We start from the raw sequence: 21653 nt of genomic DNA on the forward strand, positions 1-21653 counted from the left end.
GGGATGACCACTGAGGAGATGGTAGATGGTGTGTAGCATATCACGGAGCAGCTAGCTGCCAAGAATGCAAAATTAGCAATGGATCAAGAAGGCTTCCAAAATTTTTTTTTTGCTATGATGTCACCTGTGTTCAGACATGAGTGAATGGACGTGCTCTTAGAGGTGGATGAGCTAGCTACAGGGAGAGATCCCAGGATCTACACACATGAGTCTGTGCTGCCTGAGCTAAAGGGCCAGTGCCATTGGGCACTGCCACCTAAGGCATCAAACGTCAGGTCATTGATTGATTGCAGTGGGAGTCCTAAATACCTGTGAGAATCTGGGCCCAAGTTATTCTGGAGAGAAATGTAAAGAGGCCATCCTTCTGGCCTTGCACACGAGGGTTGGTTTGGGACCCCTAATGTCCTGTTAGAGCAGTAGTTCTCAAACTTTTGTATTGGTGACACCTTTCACATAACAAGCCTCTGAGTGCAACCCCCTGCTTATAAATGAAAAACACCTTTCTGTATATCTAACATCACTATATCTGCTGGAGGCAAAGCAGGATTTGGGGTGGAGGCCAACAGCTCATAACCCCCTGAGGGGTCCTGACCCCCAGTTTGAGAATCCCTGTATTAGAGTCTCACCTTGGTAATGTCCACTAATGAAGCCAACTTGGTGCCTGGCTTTCTGTGGGAAGTAATTTGCACATTAAGCAAGAAGAATGACCTCCAAAATTGCCCACCACCTGATGTGTCATAAGATGTGTCACAACCATTGCCCAGGTAGGATTTGTGTCACACACAAGCAGAACCATCCCCTGAGATTGAAACACACACTGCTTTTTCTCTCATTGATAGGAACTTGTAAATCACCCACAAGATGTTGCTTCAGTGTTCAAAGATATCTTTTTCCCAACCACTCTGAGGGCCCATCACGTACTGAAACCAGCAAAACTGGCTTTCCTCTTCACCAGCTACAGGATGTATTTTAGGTGTGTGCTACTACAATGAATTGGTAAGTCACACAAATCAAGTCAGCAGGAAACACACCCACCTTTATTTTTCTCACCAACACAAAAGTTCATCAGGAACTGAACTTATGTTCTGTGCCCAAAGCACAGCCCTACTCAATCAAGCCAGCTGCGGGGTTAGTTTTTGTTTCTCTGGGAAAGGAATTTGTAAATTAACTATTAAGTATTTATTTATTTATGGTGGGTTTGTTGTCAGCAATGTGAAGGGACCTCAGATTTCACACCATTGTGACGCATGGGCTTCTGTTGGATTTACATCCAGAGCTTCTGAAATCTTAAATTACAGTCATTTCACTAAGAAGCCAGTCTTGTTTGCTTGTCTCTCAGGGAAAGGAATTAGTAAAGCTGGTTTAAGGAACTACCTCAACTCTGCTTCCACCACCACTGACAGCCCCAACTGTACCCAGGGTGGGTGTAACCACTAGGTGAACTAGGCGGCTGCCTAGGGTGCCAAGATTTGGCGGTACCAAAAAGCAGTTCCCCCCAATTTTTTTTACACTATTGCTCCCGGCGGGGGATGGGTCGCTCGCAGCCACGTTAGCACCTACCTCTGCAGGTGTCCTCTGCAACTGCAGGCCCTGCCACCTCGCTCCACTCCGCCCCATGTCTCTGCCCGCTTGCCGCCCCACACACCAGCCCAAAGCTGCCTACTCCCCGAGCCCTCGGGCTTCCGCATTGCTCCCTAGCCAGCTCCCTCTGGCTCTGGCAGTCCCGGACAGGGCCAGTGCAAGGATGTTTCACGCCCTAGGCAAAACTTCCACCTTGCACCCTCCCCCGTCCCCGAGCCCCTGCCCTGAGGCGCCCCCCGCCCGCGGCAGCTCCCCACCCTCCACCCTGAGGCACCCCCCCCAGCCCCAGCTCACGCCCGCTCCACATACGAGCACCCTGAGTACGCCGTCGCTGCTTCACTTCTGCCTCCCAGGCTTGTGGCGCCTAAGCTGATTGGCGCCACAAGCCTGGGAGGTGAGAGAAGTGAAGCAGCCACGTCATGCTCGAGGAGGAGGAGGCGGGGCAGGGGTGAGCTGGGGCGGGGAGTTCCCCTGCGTGCCGCCCCACCGTGCTTGCTGCAGGCGGCGCTCCCCATGCCCCCTGCCCCAGCTCCCTCCACCTAAATACCAGCGGCGACTGGGCCATGGTCACTGCCAAAAAAAATGGTGCCTCCCAAATCCTCGTGCCGTAGGTGACCGCCTAAGTCGCCTAAATGGTTGCACCAGCCCTGGTCCCGGACCCCATGCCACTGCAGCGGCTGCTGTCCAAGGGCTGCCGGCTGCAGATCAGAGCGGGTGACATCAGCCTGCCTGCAGCTGGTCCTATTGACACAATGCAGCAGTGGGAGGGGGGGCTGGGGTGGGAGAAGGAAGAGGAGACTGTAGCCACTGGTCCACCTGTGGGGCTGGATCATGGCCCTGCCAGAAGATACAGGGTTAAAGAGCTGCAAAAGTGTAACCGTGCTCAGCACGTGCCACCTTCCAAGGCTTCATCCCCTTCCATCCCTGCAACCCTGTGGAGCAGGTAAATAAAGCCCCATTTTGAGGGAAACTGAGGCAGAGAACAGGGACATGACTTGCCCAAGGTCACCCGGGGAGTCATTGTCAGAGTGCTGCTTTGAACATAGGAGATTGAGGTTCCTAATTTTGTGCTGGCTCAGACCATTTGACCAGAGGCCTTCAAGCCCTGAGCGCTGCACCTGCCCACACAAGGTAGTAATCTGGGATTCAGGGGTAGCACTCTGCAAGTTTTCAGTGAAGAAACATGGCAGCCTCGAGCCCTTATGGCTACAAGGAAAATCTTCCAAAGGTAATGGATGTCTAGCTGACACAGTTCGGTCTGCCTGAGTCTGCAGCCAGCCTGGGACAACAGCTCTAGGAGATGTGGCAGTAACTGTTAATCTGGCTCTGACAATGTCATAATTAGACTTTTCACGTAACATGGGTGACCAGTTGCGTGGTGCACAACCACTGCAAGTGTGCAAGCAACTTAGGTTAAGTGCAGCTGAACCCTGGGCAGGCTGCAGCACCCAAGAGATTTTTGTTCTCCCGGTTAATGACAGCAGATGCACCAGTAACTTTACTAGGCAGAAGTTTAGTGACCACAGACCATATCCTCCTCATTCCCAGCACTGGGCCAACTGCTCCTCATCATTCTCCAGATTGCTTGTATTGTTAGTGATGGGAGATCCGCTGTGGATTGAGGGGTGTACATGGACCTGCCTTTGCAGGCCCAGCATTCAAAATAAATTGCCCTGAGTCTCAGAAGTACTGAGAACCCTGGAGTTCCCACAAACATCGGGGGAACCGCAGGTGCTCAGTATCTCTGAAAATCAGGCCCAGAATGACACTTATGCCTCTGCCCTGGGCCAGAGCTCTCTGAGTAACAGGCTTCAGCAGAGATTGGCGTGGGGCAGAGTAAAGCAATCAGGAGGGTCATGATGGAGGCTGGAACTCTGTCCTCGCCTCACACCTGTGGGGAAGACAGGCCTTCAGACACCCCCTCCTGCCTGAACTGCACTTTCCAGCCCAGGAGCAAGGAACCATTTCACACCATGGCGCTGAGGGGACCTGAAGCCCAGAACAGGGAAGTAACTTGCCTGAAGTCATCCAGTGAGTTGGTGCCAGGGTGGAGAACAGATGCCAGATCCTGACTCCCAGCTCTGTGCTCTGATCCCCTAAACAGCCCTTTCCAGATTCAGCTGTGGGGGGCAGGAGGGACTCTAGCCCCATGCAGGAGACCCAAGGCCATTTATTTTCATTAAATAAGTAGACTAAATAATGAAATTAATAAATTTTCAAGGCAAACGTGTATTAATTCTAACAAACAATGCCACATTATGCAGTATTCATTTTTGAAAGTTTATAATAAGTGATGCTCTGGGGGAGGCAGGGGGGGCGCAAGGTGGAAGTTTTGCCTAGGGTGCAAAATATCCTTGCACCAGCCCTGAATGTACCACCATACACTTCCCTGGCAGGCTCTGCTACCATACATGCCCTGCCCATTCATGCACCAGCAGAATCAGCTGCAGTTGGAGGATCAACACCATGTTAATAAAAACCTGATGAGGGGCCATGAGCAAGTTAGAATTAGCCTATGAAGGTAAAAGTTAGACCCCAAGGTGCGACGACTCTTCTGCTCCATTTGTAAGTTCTGGAGTTTAGGTTTCTTCTATCAGCTAGCTCAAGATAGCTGGTTCTGTCCCCAGTTCCGCCACAATTTTCTCATGCGACCTTGAGCAAGTCACTTAGCTTCTAGTTAGAAGCATTGCCTTAAGATCCCCTTCTGTAAAACTGGGATAATACCTAGCTGCTTAGGAGTGGTGAGGTTTAGCTCAGGGTCATGCGCCTGTTGGTTTCCAGGTGCCACAGAAGTATTAACACAGGCACAGAAGTGCTACAGAGCTGGCAGCCCTAACCAGGGCCATCCCTAGCCATTTGGGTGCCCAACACAGCCCCCCTGCCTCTCCCCGCAGCAGAGTCTGGGAGGCAGGAGCTGTGGGGGGCCACAGGCTCAGAGTGGCCTGAGGGATGGGGGGGGGGGGGGCCGGGAGCAGCCCACTCTGCTTCCCTCGCCCCGGCCCCAGCCATATCGATTAGGGGAGGGGGCTTGGAGGAAGGGATCCTCCACTCACCATCAGTGGCGGGAGGCAGAGCAGTCCAGGCCCAGCCTGCTCTACTCCGCCAGCTCCCAGCCGCGGCGCTCCGCTTTCTGCCGCCGGTGAGAGCTGGGGGCGGGTCTTTCCCCAACCCGAGCGACATCGCTGGGGCCGCGTCTCTCGGCTTCCTGCTGCTGGTGAGGGCGGGGGGCGATCCTTTCCCCCACTCACCGGCGGCGGGAAGGCGAGCGCCGCGCCTGGGAGCTGGCGCAGTAGAGCAGGCGGGGGCCGGGTTGCTCTGCTTCCCGCCGCTGCTGGTGAGTGCGGGGTCGCCGAGGGAAGAGCTGGAATGGGGCCGGGCCTGGGGCGGAGCAGGGGGAAGGGTAAGAGGCAGGGCGGAGGGAGTTGTTCGGGGCCCCACACCCCCCTTAGGGACGGCCCTGCCCCTTGCAGGGGGTCCGGCCGAGGTATAGGGTTGGTCGCCGGGGTTAGAGCTGCCGCGTATGCAGTACACAGCTGCCTAGGGTACCATGAATTGCCCCAGATTTCATGGTGCCCTGCGTATGCTGCATATGCCTAAGGATGGCCCTGGCCCTAACAAAGCTTTAGCTCACTAGATGCAAGGTTTCTTACGTGAGGTAATGGAGGGACTAGGCTGGTCTTTCTAAACATACTGGACTATTCATAAGGAACAGGTTAATATTGGGGAATACCACAGCATGATTCATCATGTTCCCCAAGCCGTTAAGATTCTCCCTCTGGAATAACACTGTTTTAATTAATTTGTCTGCTCCGCAAAGCCTAGTGAGTGTGTGACTGGAAACCCAATCACTGCCTCCTGCATAGCTCTGTGGGGTACTAACATATGCATAGCCTGAGGTGAGGTTTCTTTCAGATCACTTCTTCCACCCACCCATTGGAATCTCTGCTAGTGAGCCCAACAATGCTGCCAAGGAGAGTGTACATCAGAACAGTCAGCCTGGGACACACCAAGGCTCTATCTAGCCCAGTATCCTGCCTCTAACAGAGGCCAATGCTAGTTGGCAGTGTGGACAGATCGCAGCGCTTTCCTCACTGCGCTCGACGAAGGCTGGTTTAACTCAAAGCGCTCTACATCTGCAAGTGTAGCCATGCCCTTAGTTAGTATCACTCACAGGGGCCCCCCTCAGCAAGTCCTTTACAATGACACCTTGAGGGTCATTAGCTAGCAATGTATCAGCTCTTTGTGACATTCTCCTCTGCTCCTGCAGAGAGCCAGCCCGAGGCCTATGCTCCACTTAAACCTTCTAAGTCAGGTTTAAATGAGGCATGAGCTTTGCAGTGGCTATCTGCATAGGCTGAACTTCACCTGGAGTGAACAGACAGGTACACTTTTTAAAGAGGGCATTTTATAAGGTGCCTGTGGCAACAGAAGGGCCAAACAGAGCTACTCTCTGACCTACCCACAAGCTTCCCTTAAGACCTAGTCAGAGCTCAGCCAAAGGGCACATGCATGGGACAGCTAAGTAATCAAAAGCAAAGGCTCATACCGCGGTGGATTTGACTAATTTTATGGCATGTTTGGTGCAAACTGGCTTTCTGTCTGCTGCCATGGCAATGAGTCACACTGGATGGCTGAGGAGTTATTATGCTATTTGATTAATGTTTTGTATCATCAAGAAGATTATGTGAGCAGCCATGTGCTGGCTCCACTAGCCAGGTGAACGGATGGATTTCATTCTGATGGATCCTGGCTGAAAGCCTCTTGTGAGCACCTTGCTTGTGGGCACCACATACCACTACAGAATGAGAGTCAAGTCACGGAGGCTCTGGCAGCCAGGCGATTCCAGTCAGGGAAAGATGCCCCAGCATAACCCTTGGGGACCATCCATGCTTGGCCCAGATCACAATGAGCACATGTAGGCCGAGCCCTTGTCCCAGTCACAGAATGGCCTTGACCCAAACAAGAAGGAGACTGAGGTTTAAACCAGCATGGAAAAAAAACAAATAGAAGCTCCACTAAGGGCAGCCAGAGCACAGCCTCCAGCACGTGCTCAGCTGAGTGATTTTAAACTGCACCTGTTGATTCAAGGGAGGGACAGGTGAGAGACTTTTCTATTTTTAGATTGCAAACTCTCCAGGACAGGGCCGTTGCCTTCTGTGTTTGTAAAGCACTGCACATGACTAGCGCCCTAGAGTAATAACTGAAGTGGGAGAGCAAGCCTGACAGCCCAGCTGTGCTTTGTCCTTCCTGTTTCAGGAGGCATGATCCTCAGAAGGTTTTCTGCCATCTGGAACAACAGCTACACCTGGGAAAGCATCAAAGAGGTACTGCAAAGTCAGGCTGATTTTTTAAAGTGGAAAGTTCAGGGTGAGCAGGAGCTGGGGATCTCAGGTCTGCAATTAGTAGACTTGTGGTGCAAAAAAACACTATAATGAAGACCCTAACCCTGAGAAGGACTGCCCCCTATTGGTGTCACTGGGAGTTGCAGGTGCCCAGCACCTCAAAATCAGCCTCTAAATTACTGTGGTGCTGAAACAACCAGCCTCTGGATCAGAAAGGGCCAGCAGTGACACCGAACTATAGGAGATCTAACCCCAAAGACTGTATCTATTCTCAGCCTGAGTGGGTCATTCCTGCCTCTGACAGGCCTAAGGGGTCTGTCCCTTTTTAACATTTTGGCAATACTTGTAAAGCTTATCATGCCAATAAAGTCTCATTGAATTGAATTGAACTGAAAGTGCCACTGACCCAGATAACACAGAATAGCCAGCACCTCATCTGACCTTTCACGAACCGAAAACAACCTTGCTATCTTGGCATTTAGAAACTGATCAGGAATGGGTCCATGCTGCTGGGTCTGCAGGTGGACCCAGCCTCTCCCAAAGTTTGGCTCTAGGGCTGTATTTTCAGATTAATGACTATATATGTGTGAGGCTTAAAAATATATAAGACCTGAGACAGGCAGGAGATGTGGAAATGAAGCTTCAGATTTTGCTGCAGTTCAATGCCGACCTGGTGCTCTTAGCTGTCAGAGGACCTGCAAGACAGCAGATTTCCAAGCGATGCTTCATTGCGTTCTAATACTACCTCCTCTAGTGCAGTTACACACTAATGGATATGGCAAATACAATGCGTTGCAGCTGAGAGAGATGAGAAAACTGTCAACATCATTTCCAGACATAGAGACAGAGGGCTCTGTGCTCTGGTCACTTTTGACAGCAATGCTGAATGACCATTCCCTTGCTGTGTGCCCCTTCCTCATCAGACCTATTGAATCTCAGTGCTTTTAGTCCCTGGGAGGGGTTTTAGCCTGAAGTCTCTGATGTGCTCTCCGTCTTAACTCCAACTAACAAAGTCTTTGTCTGGGAATTTCCTTTGGTGTCTACGGAGAGTCCCAGCACAGCTGGCACGTGCAGAGCGACTCCCTTAGAGCTTGCAGGGTCTCTTCCCCATCACTTGCTTCCCCACCCCTTCTGCTTTGCAGTCCTCTCTGGCTTCAATCTCATGATGGAAGATGACTCGGAAAAGACTAGCCAGGAAGCGAGGACTGAATGGGAAGATTAGAGCAGTCAAGGACTTTGGATATTGAGGAAAGCAGAGTCTGTGGCCTGGGCTGGAGAGCAGGGGATTTGGATAGAGGAGAGAAGCGGGGAGTGGGAGCATTTAAAAAGGGCTCTGGTTGGAGGCAGTGATGAGTTTGGAGTTGCTGGCCCTTGGGTTTTGTGTGGCTCCAAGGGGAGAATTTGGGTTGCAGAGGTCAAGAGGCTGGGTGACTGAGGGACTGCTGGGGTTTGGGAGCTACAGGGGAGTGGGAGGACATCTGAGCCAGGGATAATTGGGCGTGAGATACGTTTGGGCAAGGAAATCCAGGATTTCCTGAGGCAGTGGGAGGAAAAGAGCCCCCTGCATCCTTAGGAGGTTCCCTGGCCTCTGGCGTGTCCTTCTCACATTCCTAACTCAACAGTGAACAACTCTTCAGATTCATTTCTCCCCAGTGCAGGTTCCCATCTCTCCACCTACATTCCGTTATGGCACCTGTATGCCTGGAGTCTGAGCACCTTCTGTACACACAGGATGAAGGTGTTCATCCACCCCCCTCCCTGCTTTCCAGTCAGAAGGGGTGGAGACCAGCACAAAGCTACCCTAAAGGACTAGAGAATTGGTCCCATAATCTTTCTGCCACAGCACACCCTTAGGTAATCTTGTCCTAGAAATACCATATACTATGTTGTGGAGGGCAACAGACGTGTACCATTTTAATTTATATGGTCACTCAAGAACCCACTCTGTATTCAGTGGCTATGACTATTTAAATTTATATTTCAATAATTTATTAGTCTATTCATTATTATTATTTATTATTATATACAAATATTGATAATCATATAACGGATTCATCCTGCCCTTCAGGCTCTGAGCTCTGTAGCCCCAATACTCACGGGGCGTGGCCAGCTTTGTGAAGATGGGAAGCATGGTATCTTCCAGGTGCTGCTTCTGATCCAGGAAGTCTTGTCTGGTGGGCTCCTTGGCGTTCTCAAGCCAGTCAGATTTTACACGACAGGCGCTGAGAGACATGTTCTGTAGAAGTGACAAGAGACATTAACCGTTAGAAGACGACCTCCGAAAATCACTTACTTCGTTTTAGATGAGGTTACAAGTGGCCCCTCTCATTCAATCAGAAGGTCAGGTAACAACCCAGGGTCAAACTGCCTGTGTGATCTCTTACATGCCTGCCTCTGTCAGCCACTAAAGAGAGGGTGCAACATTGGCCTTCTTGAGCTGAAACTGGCCTCTCCCATTAGGAGTTACAAATAAGGCATATAGATTAAGTTTGTATCAGTTAATTGAAGAGAGCGGTATGGTGTAGTGATCAGAGCACAGGACTGGGAGCCAGGAGCTCCCAAGATATCATCCAGAACCAGACGCTCACTCTTCCTGTGCCTCTGGGTTCAGGAGAACTGGATGCGACTCTCTTCAGAGCCCAAAACTGCTGTTGGGCTACAGGAGATACTGGCAAAGCAATATGAGGTTCCAAGCGATTCAGCGTTAAGAGTGCAGTGAAAGGGCTAGAGCAGGCAGGAGGAGCGTGGGCTCCGTTCTCCCTGTGTATACCTCCTTGGAATACCTCTCCGTGGGTCGCTTTCCCCATCTGTAACTGGGGATAACACTCACCTCGCACAGGACCTATAAGGCTTCATTCATATGTGCAAAGCATCAGATCCTCAAAGGGATTTAGGTGTCCAACTCCCATTGAAATCCATGGGAGTTAGACACCCAAATACCTTTGCAATCTGAGCCTCTGTGTTTATCCAGCACCTTCTCCAGCAGGCTATCAAAGTATTATCATTCACACGCTGATCTGCTCCCCATTGCAAGCACTGCTGAGTGTAGTCTCCTTCCCTCTTATTCTGCAAAGGGTGTTGTGAGCAGAAAACATATCCCCACATGGAATCAAGAAGGCAGTTCTAAACTTTACTGCAAATAGATCGGTTCTCCTGATAAGAGCTCTGCACTGTACCTTGTCTTCCTTGTTCAGCCTTCCCTGCACCTTCTCTGGGTCTGCAATCGTTGCCTGGATGTGGGCAATGAACGTCCGCAGAGCCTGCTTAGCTTCTGCGAAACAGGACACACACGATGAAGAGACAAGGTTAGTCATGGGGAAGTACTCACAGAATGAGGCAGGGGCTTAAAGAGAGACAGACTGCTACACAAAAGGAACCAGCCTTGTGTCCCATATTGATCCAGACTGCTTTTAGGCTATTTAGGTACTAAATATTTGTCCTTCCTTGGAAGCCCTTGGGGTTTATAATTATAATGAATGGAGCCTCATCATACTCCCAGGAGGTGGATAAGTCTATTGTCCCATTTTATAGATTGGGAAACTAGGCACAACAGGACAGATCCTCAGCTGGTGTAAATCACTGCCTTCAATGACAATTTATGCCAGCAAAGGATCTAGAAATGATGGGCCTGCTCCTGTGAGGTGGTGGGTGCCTCTAGTTCCCCTGGACTTCAAGGGAAGTCCCAAGAGCTCAGCCTCCCACAGGGTCACACCTATACTAAGGGTCATCTTTGTAGGCTGCAAACCTGAGGGGTCAGTCACTGGCAAAACTGTATATTAGAAAGAGCACACTGCAGAGCACTGCCCTGACCAAGTCATTCGGGGGCCAGACTGTGAACCCCTGACTCACAACAGAGCAGTTACTCACAGGAGGAGCTGTGACTTCAATGGGACTAGTTGTGTGCACAAGAAGTTCACAACCAGTCAATGACATCAGGTTTCTCATGTTATCTAGTTTCATAAATATAACTGGCTGTACTAGAACAGCATCCTTAGCAAGTCAAACATCTGTATTAACAATAGTTTGCACTTATATTGCTCCTTTCATCTGTGGATTTCAAAGCACTGTACAAAACGGGTCAATATTATCTCCATTATACAAATGGGGAACTGAGTCACAGAGCGGCTAAATCAGTTACAGATCTGGGATTAGAAGTCAATCTTTCTAACTCCCCCTTCCCCACTCTAGCTGCTAGACCATGTTAGGCTGCTTGTATCTTTAACTTCTTATGATGCCCACTGAAAAAAGCTTTGAGATCCTTATGACATCACAATACCTTTCTTGAAAGCAAACGCCACTGGCTGATGATGTTACCAGCTGACAACTACTCTAGCACTCAGGACTGGAGCTTGATCACAAGCCACAGAACGCCATGGTGGAGTGCTTCATTTGTTTAAAATCCATCAAGGCACTACAGTATGAACTCTACAGGCTATTTGCTGCTGGATCTCTGGCTGCAGTTGGTACATGCTGATGATCAAGTCACTGGAGACCTTTCCTCTTAAAAAAAGAAGATAATGTTTGTCCGAGGTGTCTCCCTAGTCTTTCCTATCTGGATTGCCTTGTTCCAAGAGACCCTCTGCCTTTGTGATCGCCCCAGCTGGGTTAGAGTTGGATGGGAAATTCTTCCAGAAGATCTGGAGCAACTGCAACTTGGAACTCCACTTCAATCTAACTGCCTGCCCTACCCTCTGGACCAACTGTCTCACTGCTTTACTTACCTGGAAATAGCCAAAGGATGGTTGGAGGTTTTGTATACCAGCTGCAAAATTATACTTTTCCTCCTAGGGGGCTTATGTGTATGTGGTCTTTGGAGCAAATTGAGAAGACCGCAGAAGAAGGTGAGTGATGGAAATGAGCAAGGTAGGAACAGTGCAGGTTAGATTAGAGCATGGGACTGGAAATCGACTAACTCTGCTACTGATTCACTGGGTGGCCTTGGGCAAGACACTTAAGCCTAACTTTTGAAGACACCAAGGCCAAGAGGTTCAGAAATAGGAGAAATAGGAGACTAAAGCTAAGTCCATATTTGGGCACCTCAGAAAGTGGCCTGATTGTCAATATTACTGAGCACTCAAGATCTCCCATTGATGGTACTCATGTCTCCAGGGGCTCTGCTGTGTGCTTGGCACTTTGGGAAGTCAGACCACTTATTTAGGTGTTGAAATATCCTGTGTTGGCCAGAGGCAGTTGTCAACTTTCAAATTTTGTGCCATGATACAGCTAGAGGCTATGAACAGCTAGAGTCAAGGCATTTAAATGTGTGAAATAGCAACCAGCCCAGGACAGCACCCACTGCTTTGGCTTGGATCATACCTGAGCCTTGAGTCCCATTTCCTGGGGGAGGTGGGAGCCCTCTGGGTATGGCCAGAGGTCTAGGGAAAGCCTACCTGTATGCTATTACTATTATTTGTATTAGAGTGGCACTTATGAACTCCAGTAAAGGATCAGGGTTCTATGGTGCTTGGTGCTGTACAGAGAGTAGTAAAACAAAAATAGTCCCTGCCCCAGAGAGCTTACAGTGTCAGTTAGTGCAGAGGTTCTCAACTTTTCTCTTTCTGAGGCCCCCCCAAAATCCTATAAAAACTCCACAGCCCACCTGTGCACAACAACTGTTCTTCTGCATCTAAACGCCAGGGCCAGCGTTAAGGGGTAACAAGAAGGGCAACTGACTGGGGCCCTATGCCACAGGGAGCACTGTGAAGCTCTGTTGCTCAGGCTTCGGCTTCAGCCCCAGGTGGTGGGGCTCGAGGCCCCAGGATGCAGTTCTGCATGGTGGGGCTTTGGCTTTCTGTCCTGGGCCCTAGCAAGTCTAGCACTGGCCATGCTTGGCGGACTCCCTGAAACCTGCTCATGGCTCCCAGGGGACACCTGGTGGAGAAGCACTGGATTAGGGATACCAAATGGTGCTCTCTGAATCCAAAGAGGTAAGGAAAGGAGCAGCGGAAAGATGAGAGGGGGGTAACATTCCAAATATTTGGTGACCACCAAACAGTCGATGCCTGGGGCCTTGCTGCTGCAAACACTGAGCTTTCCAAATTAATCTACGTTCAAGGATTTGCTCCGGCTTGCCCATGTGGCAAGGCTGCCACCTGTACTCAGACCACACACGCCCTCAGTGAGGCAACATACTTGCACCTGGGCTTTCAGATGGAGTCAGATCTTGGCCCAGTTCCTCCAAGTATTTTGGCTCCTAACTTCTACTGAAATCAATGGAAATTAGGAGCCTAGATACCTTTGAGGACCTGGGCCCTGCTGCTTTTGGGGCAGAGTGCTGTATGTCAGTGGGACTATTCACAAAGCAAGGTACAGCTCAGGGTTAGTGCATCAGGAAGTGGCCCTTACAGCTCAGTCCTGCTCACACCGATGAAAAGAGGAGTTTTGCCGTTGACATCAGCAGGCCCAGGATTAGACCCTTTGTCAGCAGTCTCTAGAGGATGCTTAAGAAACTTGACTTGTTGATTATTTAAAATGCTCTGGCTCCTCCTTCAGCACTGTTCCAAGAGGCTGGAAACCTCTCCATGAACCATCAAAGGGGAAAGGGCTGATTTTAAAGGGACAGGTCAACTGGGCCTCATCATTTTAAACTGAATTGCTATTCTGAGGACTGAACCTAACAGCAAAGGACGCTGTAGCATGGGCTCGCTCGAGGATTTATCTCATGCACCATGAACATAACATAGGAACAGCCAGACTGGCTCAGACTTGTGATCATCTAGCCCAATGGCCTGTCCCTGGCAAAACCAGACACATCCAAGAAAGGTGCAAGAAACCCCCTATAGGCAGATGTGGGGGTGATCTGCCCCCAGGACGGTCTCATCCTAGTCCCTAAGAGTTAGAGATTGATTTAAGCTCTAAAATGGGCAATGGAGACATTTGAAAATACTGTAACAGCCAGGATAGAACCCAGTGGGAGCCTTAGCAGGTGGATGGGAGGATAAGTCTGAAGTTTTCTTATAACGAGCTCCAAAAAGTAAATCTTTGGAGAACAACAGACTGGACCAGATCCCCAGGCTGGTATAAACCAGCATACCTCCACTGAAGTCCATGGGCCAGATCCCCAGACTGGTGTAAATCAGCATAGCTCCACTGAAGTCAGTGGAGGTGACTTACACCGGTTGAAAATCTGGCCTGCGGACTCTTGAATTGGTAAATAAGAAATCCAGGCTGATGGCTTTTGGCTCTCTATGAAAAGAATTATGTCACAATGTCATCTGCTTTGTCTTTCCAGGTGTCCGTGAAGACCTCTTCTGTTTCTGTCACGACAGAATTTCATGCTGAGTGCACCTGCAATGTGGACAAAATGCTCTGCAGGCTGGTGGCAAACACGTCTATCATGATGAAATGCCTGAAGTATGTATGCCACCATCATAGGAAAGAAGCCAGGCACCGGAAGTTAAGTAAGAAGAGGAAGGAAGAAGAAATTAAGGATGAAGAGATCTTCCCTATTTGTCTGTACAGCCACTGCTCCAGCACGGATACCGTGATGCAGGAAGTATAAGGGAAAGGACTCCTTCTTGGACAACAATCATATTTTTGTGCTCTGATAATTGTTTATCCATATTCTTTGCTAAGATGTTGCAAAGGCAGGAGAGTGGGGAGGTCAAGGACACAGCCAATCCGAAGTCAATGTCTGTTTGTTTGAACGTTTATCTAATGATGACAGTTTGAGAATTGAATGTTGTCGATGTTCCCGTGGACAAGGTGGGGAAGGAGGAGGGGAGAAAGAGGGACTTTTAAAAAAACATCTTTCAGAAGCATGGTGATGGCACTTTGAATTTGGAACATCAGTAAAATAACATTGTACTAGGCAGAAAGAAGCCCCAGTTCTCTCCTGTGATCCAACTGCTTTGAGCCACTCCCTCAATGCAAGGCAGCTGGAAAGCTGCCTTATTCCAGATAGCTAGGGACTCCTCTAGCCAAAGGTGAATCCCCATATGGCATGGAACAAGAATAAGTGCTGTACATCAGCTCCTCCAGCACAGTGGGCATGGCCAAGGAACAGGGGGCATGACTGGAGAGCCGCTGTATCCAGCAACCCCTGGCTGCTAGAATGGCCCATTAGGGCTGTAGCTGCTGGGTCACACCAGGGGCCAAACTGCTCCTTGACCACTCTGCGTGTCAGGGAGCTGCATGGACAGGGTAAATCAGCTTTGTCCCTTTTCCTCTGGTCCTGCACTAAGAATTGCTTGGCAGGACCAGAGAACCTCAGCCTGATGCTTTACATTTCTGCTATCCAGGACTTTCCTTAGGGCATGGGCACCAAGGGTCCACCCACAGAGTTACTGGTGCGGCTCTCACCTTAGGAGCTGCATTTGTTGTTGGATCAATCACCTTACAGGTCAGGCCTAGCGTAGTATTTAAAATTCACTTGACCTACAGACATGGGGGTCAGATCTTCAGCTGGTGTAAATAAGCATAGTTTCATTCACTCCAATGGAGCTGTGATGGACTTTCACCAGCTGAGTCTCTAACCCATGGTGATCACAACCTCCCCTGTGTAGCTGGGCATTACCAGTCTCACCTGCCCAGTCCAGGAATTCGACACAGTCTATCTGTGCATAACGGTGGGCTATATCTCGGGCCTTTTCACCCTGGAAAGTCGTTGCTAGAATATCAGCTTCCAGTTCTACCAGAGTTTTCAAAGTCTCCAGCTGGCCCCAGGCCGCAGCACAGTGGAGGAGTGTGTAACCTGGGGGATGACAGAGAAGTCATCAGAATGAAAGGGAGAGGTATCTTGCTGTGGGTCAAATGCCAGCTAATAATACTTCGCATTTTCAGAGCAACTTTCTTCCCAAAGTGCTAAGTACATGTGAAACTCCCCTGTAATGCAGCCGCCACTGGAGGGGAGGTCAGCAACTAACCAGTGCTGCACAGCAGAGTGAGGATGGGGAGAAAATTGTGGCCAAGGGCAATCCTCAGACAAAATGTACAGGGAAGGAGAAAGCCATGGAGGGGAGGGGAAAGGCATCTGGAGTCTGGAATCAGTGGTACAACAGAGGAAAGGGAAGTTTTGTAGCAAGCGAGTTAGAGAATTTAGGTTGCAGGAAGTGAGAGATGATCAAGCAGCTGGGACAACAGAACAGGAAGATCAATTTCTAACAGTGGAGAGTTACAGGAAGGGAACAGAGGAGAGGCCAGGATAGGGGGAGTGAGTGAGCCATAGAGAGGAGGTGAGTATAAAGCCATGTGGGGATCTGGGGTCAGATCCAAAGCCTAGTGAAGTCAATGAAAAGGCTCCCATTACTTCAGTGGTTCTTGGATCAAGCTTCACAGAAGCAGAGTGGAGGGTGGAAGGAGAAAGTGAATGTGAATTCAGAGAAGTCAGGCTAAGCTTGAAGGAGCAGAAGGGCTGATCCTGCACCAATGAAGTCAATGCGTCGGCTTGGATGGGAACTGGGTCAGGGCCGGAATGAGCAGCTGTGGGGCCCAGTCTATCACCCGCTGCCGTCAGCAGCCTACCTCTGGCTGTTTTATCCTTCATGACCACTCCGTATTTTGCCAGTGCTCTGATGACTGCACTCTGTCCAGCCATGCTGGTTGCGTACAGTAGGCCTCTCCCTATGATGTCCTTTTCCATGAGAAGTTGCATGGCCTTTTCACCATCAGGGTCTTCTGGGTCAGCAAAAATCTGCTGCACACCTTCCACATCTCCAGTGAGAGCACGCCTCAGGAGAGGGTTAGAATACTCTGGTTCCTTAGGCTCCCCTGTATCTGCTGGCTGTGTTGCTTCTACTAGCTCCATTGTCTCTAGAGCAATGTCTGCCAAAAAAGGGACAGTATGGAATCCTTTAAAGCAGCTGATTGGTTTTGTGGTTTGCCCATATATATATTCACCAGGATTGTAACCTGGGTCTTTTCCGAAATAGAATGGGGCACATCCAATATTCACCAATGACCCTCCCTGATATGAATGTATTCTTTTTATTTACAGTGTGGCCAACTCTCATAATTTTATCGTGGGTCTTGTGATTTTTCTTAAAGCCCCAGCTGTTGGAACCATGATATTGCATGCGAATCTCAACTTTCATTTAAAAAACAAAGTACACTGCGTGCCTTGTGGTTGCAGAGTACAGCTGGAAAATGTCAACCCTAATGGCTCAAATCCCAAAAGGCAAATACCAAGAACTCAACATTTACTACTTTTAAAAAAATCTCATGATTTTAAAGCCAATTTTGTGATTTGTGTGAGTCAGAATCATGAGTTTTGAACTTTGGGGTTGGCAATACTGTTTTTATATTGTTACCAATGCACATGCCAGTTTTGCAGAATGTAATGTTTAAAAGGGCTTGCCACCTAACTCAGGCAGAGCAGATCAAATTAACTAGCGACAACATTAAGTGCAGATCATTGTGATAAATTAAGACAGATTTCCATGAGTTTATACATCAGGAAGAGCTTGGTATGAGCAAGACAATGAACTTTCTTTGAACTCAGTAGCCCTTACATAAAGATTTCAAATGTGATTTTTCTGCCCAGGGTCAATTTATTTCCATTACTATAGTGTATATTCATCCCATTACTGGCTCCTCCTCCTGGCTAAAGTGAAACATAGCAATTCGCAGTTTTACTTTTTACTGGGCTGCTGGAGAAGGATAATTATTATGGTATTGAAGATCACGGGCTCCTGTTCTCTTGCAGCTGTTGGGGACTCTGCAAGACTAATTATTAGAGTAGACCACTGAAAGTTGAGATTGCTGGGTTCTAGATCTTGCTTTGTCACTTATTAGCAATGGGCTTGCTCCATCACCCATTGAAATCAATGGAAAAACTCCCATTGATTTCAGTAGAAGTATGAGGCCGTGTGTGACCTCAGAAAAAAGTCACATAACTTCTCCGTGTGTTGGTGTCACCACTGGTAAATTGGGGATAATAATGTAAATTTGCAAGGTTATTGTGAGCCAATTAATTACAGCCCAAGAAAGCTAGCAACAGTGATATTGGTTGGGGGATAGGGACATAGTTTTTAATCTCATTGAAACTAGGCACAGTATGTTTTTTGTATATATATGGACTGTCAATTAATTGCAGTTAACACAAAACAAATTCACTAAATTAAAAAATAGGGATTAATCACAGTTTTAATCACACTGTTAAACAATAATGGAATCCTATTTAAATTTATTATAAATATTTTGGATGTTTTTCTACATTTTCAAATATTTTGATTTTGATTACAACATGGAATACAAATTGTACAGTGCTCACTTTATTTTTTATTACAAGTATTTGCACAGTAAAAAAAAAAAGACCCAAAGCAGTGCAGACCAATGCACCTTCATTTTCATCATCTGAGTCAGATGCCACCATCAGAAATTAACACATTTATTTTAATCATCAGCATGGAAGCATGTCCTCTGTAACGGAGGTCCAAGCATGAAGGGGCATACAAATGTTTAGCATATCTGGCACGGAAATTTCTTGCAACGCTGGCTACAACAGTGCCATGCGAACGTCTGTTCTCACTTTCAGGTGACATTATAAATAAGAAGCAGGTAGCATTATCTCCTGTGAATGTAAACAAATTTGTTTGTCTTACCAATTGGCTGAAGAAGTGGACTTTTGTTTTTAAGTGTAGTTATGTAAAAAAAAATAAATCTACATTTGTAAGTTGCACTTTCACAATAAAGAGACTGCAGTACAACACTTGTATGAAGTGAAATTAAAAATACTGTTTCTTTTATCTTTTTTACATGACAAATATTTGTAATCAAATAATATAAAGTGAGCACTGTACAGTTTGGATTCTATGTCGTAATTGAAATCAATATTTGAAAATGTAGAAAAACATCCAAAATATTTATAATATATTTAAATTAGTATTCTATTATTAACAGGTGATTAAAACTGATTAATTGCAAATATTTTTATCTCACAATTGCAATTATTTTTAATCATTTGACAGCCATTATATAGCCATTGTTTATTTTCATTTTATCACAAAAGCACTTATCCATAGATTTAAAATACACAAATACTTGGAGATTAAGGAACAAAAACACAGGAGACTTTAATATCTATGTATTCCATAAGAGAGGGACTTTCTAGGGACAGTTTGGCATGTATTTCCCAGGATCAGGGCCTAACTCAGTTAATTCAGGACAGAGGATTACGTAGCGTCCCAGTGAAGTCAGTGGGGCTCTGCACAGGAGAAAGGGTCCATACCTGGAAATTGCATCAGGCCCAACGTCACTTAAGCTGACAGGAACCATTTTGTTTCTGTTTTCTCATGAGAGGGCAAATACATTCTTACTGTGAGGCTACTTCTCTCTCCAGCCCATGGGAAAGTGCCATTTTCACAAACATTTAAGAAGGAAAGCCATGTTAGAGGAGAATTTGTCATAGAAGGCCCTGATCCTGACTGATGCTGGGTGCTCCAGACTCACTGATCCCAGTGGGAGCTGCAGGTACCATGCTCACACAGTTTTCAGGGTAACTGTGTTGAAAAACATAGGACAAAGGGCCAGCTGCCAAGGGGATGTACCCTGCACAGTGGCATCAAAGCTCACAAGACAAGGGCCTGCTGCGCTGGATTCGTGCATGCACCTTCATTGTTCTCTTCTCAAATGCTTCTTAGTGGCTCCCGACTGGACCCAGTTTGCTATGGGAGAACAAGCACCACACCTGCAACGTCCCACAGCTCCCTAGTGCAGATTCTCAGGATCAGGCCCTAAATGACCACACTGAACAAGTCACAATTAGGGCCGCATGGCCCCTCTAGGGCTCACACAAACCTGTGCACAGCAGGGATGTCCTCACCTCCGAGTCCCAAGAAAGCTATTCCGGACCCTGCCTGGCCCCACCGACGCAGACAGCTTCTGCTGTTGCCATAGCAACAGTTCTCTGTGTGCCACCGTAACTCTCCTCCCTGCCAAGAGTTCCAGGGTGCACAATGGCACTGAGTCTGGAAATGAGAGGGAAATCACTGGTGAATATGGCTGGAGGAATCATCAAAGCCTTCTGATGCCAGCCTGCATCTCCTGACACTGTAATTTTTAGGGAAGGGATTTAAATACCATTTCCAAACCCTTGTTATCATGCAATTGTTTTGAAATGGGTTGTCATGCTTAGGAAGGAGCATAAGTCTTTGTAGAATCAGAGTCCAGTTGAAGTACACTGAGATGAGTTCTTGCAAATGCTCTTCTTTCATTTTTGACCCAACACAAATCTGCTATTCTCTCACCACTGTTATTGCCTGGTGTGGAGATGGGAATTGTCTTGAGTCATTCTGAGCATATTGAGTTATTCTGATAGGCAAAGAATAAAAAACACAACACAGTTGTTGCAGAAGTTGCAATTTGTAGGGTACTTTGATATTCTTTGGGAGGAATGGTGCTCTAGAAATGTAAAATATTATTAGTTCAGGTTTACTTAGGCTGCTGGATTGTGCTGGAATGTTGGACTAAGTCCTGAGTTCTATATCTGGCTCTGTCACTAACTCACTGTGTGATCACGGGCCAGTCATGTAAATTGTCCATGCCTCCATTTCCTCATTTTCAAAATGGGGATAATAATCCTTACCTAGTAAACAGGAAGAAATCCCACCTGTCCCCAAATTTTCCAGGGTCATCCCACTTTAAATAAGTGAAAATGTGCCAAGCACCGTAATTAGGGATCCTAATGTAGCCTGAACATGCCTACAAATTTTGAATGTTTAAAAAAATGTGTGAGCCTGCATTTTATTATTCTGAATTCTTGTCATCAGGAGTGCTGAGGCATTAAGCCACATTTGGGGACATTTTGCACTGTGGGTTGGTAGCACTTCACCGTGATATGGCTATGCTTTGCCTCAACATGGTGATGCTTCATTGGGATGTTTCTCCACAACAGTTCGCTGTGACGCTTTATCATGACATAGTGACACTTCACCGTGATGTGGTGCTACTTTGCTATGATGCTTTCCTGTGGCCTGGTGATGCTCAGCTATGGCAGTATGACCCTTTGGTGTGACTATTTCTCCATGACACATTGCCATGATGGAGGGATGCATTGCTGTGAGGTGAGTGCTTCTCCAGGACACTATGATACTTGGTGGTAACCCATTGACATGACACAGTGAAACTTGACAGTGATCCATTACCATGACACTTGGTGGTAACTGTTGCCATGATGCTTTGCCATGACACAGTGACTTGGCAGTGTCCCGCTACTATGTCACTTGGTGGTGGCTGCCGCAATAATGCTTTGCCATGACACAGTGACACTTAGCGGTGACCTGTTACCATGACACTTTGCCGTGACACTTGGCGGTGACCGTTGCCGTGACACAGTGACACTTGACAACAGGGTTGCCAACATTACAAAAAATAAGGGACTTTCTTAGCACTCTCACCCCACTCCTCCTCCCGACATTATTATGATAATCATTATTAATAATAATAATAAGCAGTACTCACCTACATTCGCGTGAGGTATTTCTTGCTGTTTTTGCTGCACTCAATAACTCCCAGTCTTGTTCAGAGATGAAAAAATAAAGGACATCCTTGTAATAAGGGACTGGTAGCCACCTTATTTGGCGGTGATCCACTGCCAGAAGGCTTTACTTGACACTTCATGGTGACGCCGTGACAACTCAGGGCGATACCAGCGCAGTTCGCTGCCATGACGGCCAGGCGTTCGCATTCAGCCTGGTGCCACCATTGGGCCCCCTGAACCCCCATCCCCGGGGGAGGAAAGGGGGCGGGCCGGTTTGAGCCCGGAACGGCGGTGTCCGCGGCTGCGGTTCCGGG

The 21653-nt window shown here is 48.0% G+C and overlaps 2 protein-coding genes across 4 annotated transcripts; one reads left to right on the forward strand and one right to left on the reverse strand.

Annotated features, from left to right (window-relative positions):
* Nucleotides 1-4548: 4548 nt before the first annotated feature.
* Nucleotides 4549-15438, forward strand: TEX50 (testis expressed 50). The gene is made up of 3 exons (XM_030572183.1): nt 4549-4915; nt 11212-11764; nt 14155-15438. The coding sequence occupies exons 2-3, from the start codon at nt 11441-11443 to the stop codon at nt 14422-14424; spliced, it is 594 nt and encodes a 197-aa protein (XP_030428043.1). The 5' UTR covers nt 4549-4915; nt 11212-11440; the 3' UTR covers nt 14425-15438.
* ANKRD45 (ankyrin repeat domain 45) lies at nt 5284-21599 on the reverse strand. Of its 3 annotated transcripts, none has more exons than XM_030572182.1 (8): nt 21321-21599; nt 19684-19828; nt 16386-16685; nt 15448-15615; nt 10100-10194; nt 9021-9159; nt 7534-7618; nt 5284-6886 (listed from the first exon to the last, which is right to left on the reverse strand). In XM_030572182.1, the coding sequence occupies exons 3-7, from the start codon at nt 16666-16668 to the stop codon at nt 7566-7568; spliced, it is 738 nt and encodes a 245-aa protein (XP_030428042.1). In that variant the 5' UTR covers nt 16669-16685; nt 19684-19828; nt 21321-21599; the 3' UTR covers nt 5284-6886; nt 7534-7565. The 3 variants fall into 3 exon arrangements, with proteins under 3 accessions (XP_030428042.1, XP_030428041.1, XP_030428040.1); XM_030572181.1 differs by having other exon boundaries at nt 19659-19828; nt 21325-21598; XM_030572180.1 differs by having other exon boundaries at nt 19659-19828; nt 21321-21598.
* Between the last annotated feature and the right edge of the window lie 54 nt (nt 21600-21653).

This window comes from Gopherus evgoodei, chromosome 8, assembly GCF_007399415.2.
Source record: "Gopherus evgoodei ecotype Sinaloan lineage chromosome 8, rGopEvg1_v1.p, whole genome shotgun sequence".
NCBI classification, from domain to species: domain Eukaryota; kingdom Metazoa; phylum Chordata; order Testudines; family Testudinidae; genus Gopherus; species Gopherus evgoodei.

Coding starts and splice junctions, on each gene's coding strand:
- TEX50 (XM_030572183.1), top strand. CDS start 11,441: ATGTTTGTCCGAGGTGTCTCCCTAGTCTTTCCTATCTGGATTGCCTTG. Junction 11,765..14,154: donor TGAGAAGACCGCAGAAGAAG/GTGAGTGATGGA, acceptor TTGTCTTTCCAG/GTGTCCGTGAAGACCTCTTC.
- ANKRD45 (XM_030572182.1), bottom strand. CDS start 16,668: ATGGAGCTAGTAGAAGCAACACAGCCAGCAGATACAGGGGAGCCTAAG. Junction 15,616..16,385: donor GAAGGATAAAACAGCCAGAG/GTAGGCTGCTGA, acceptor GTCATCCCCCAG/GTTACACACTCCTCCACTGT. Junction 9,160..10,099: donor GGCTGAACAAGGAAGACAAG/GTACAGTGCAGA, acceptor TCACTTCTACAG/AACATGTCTCTCAGCGCCTG.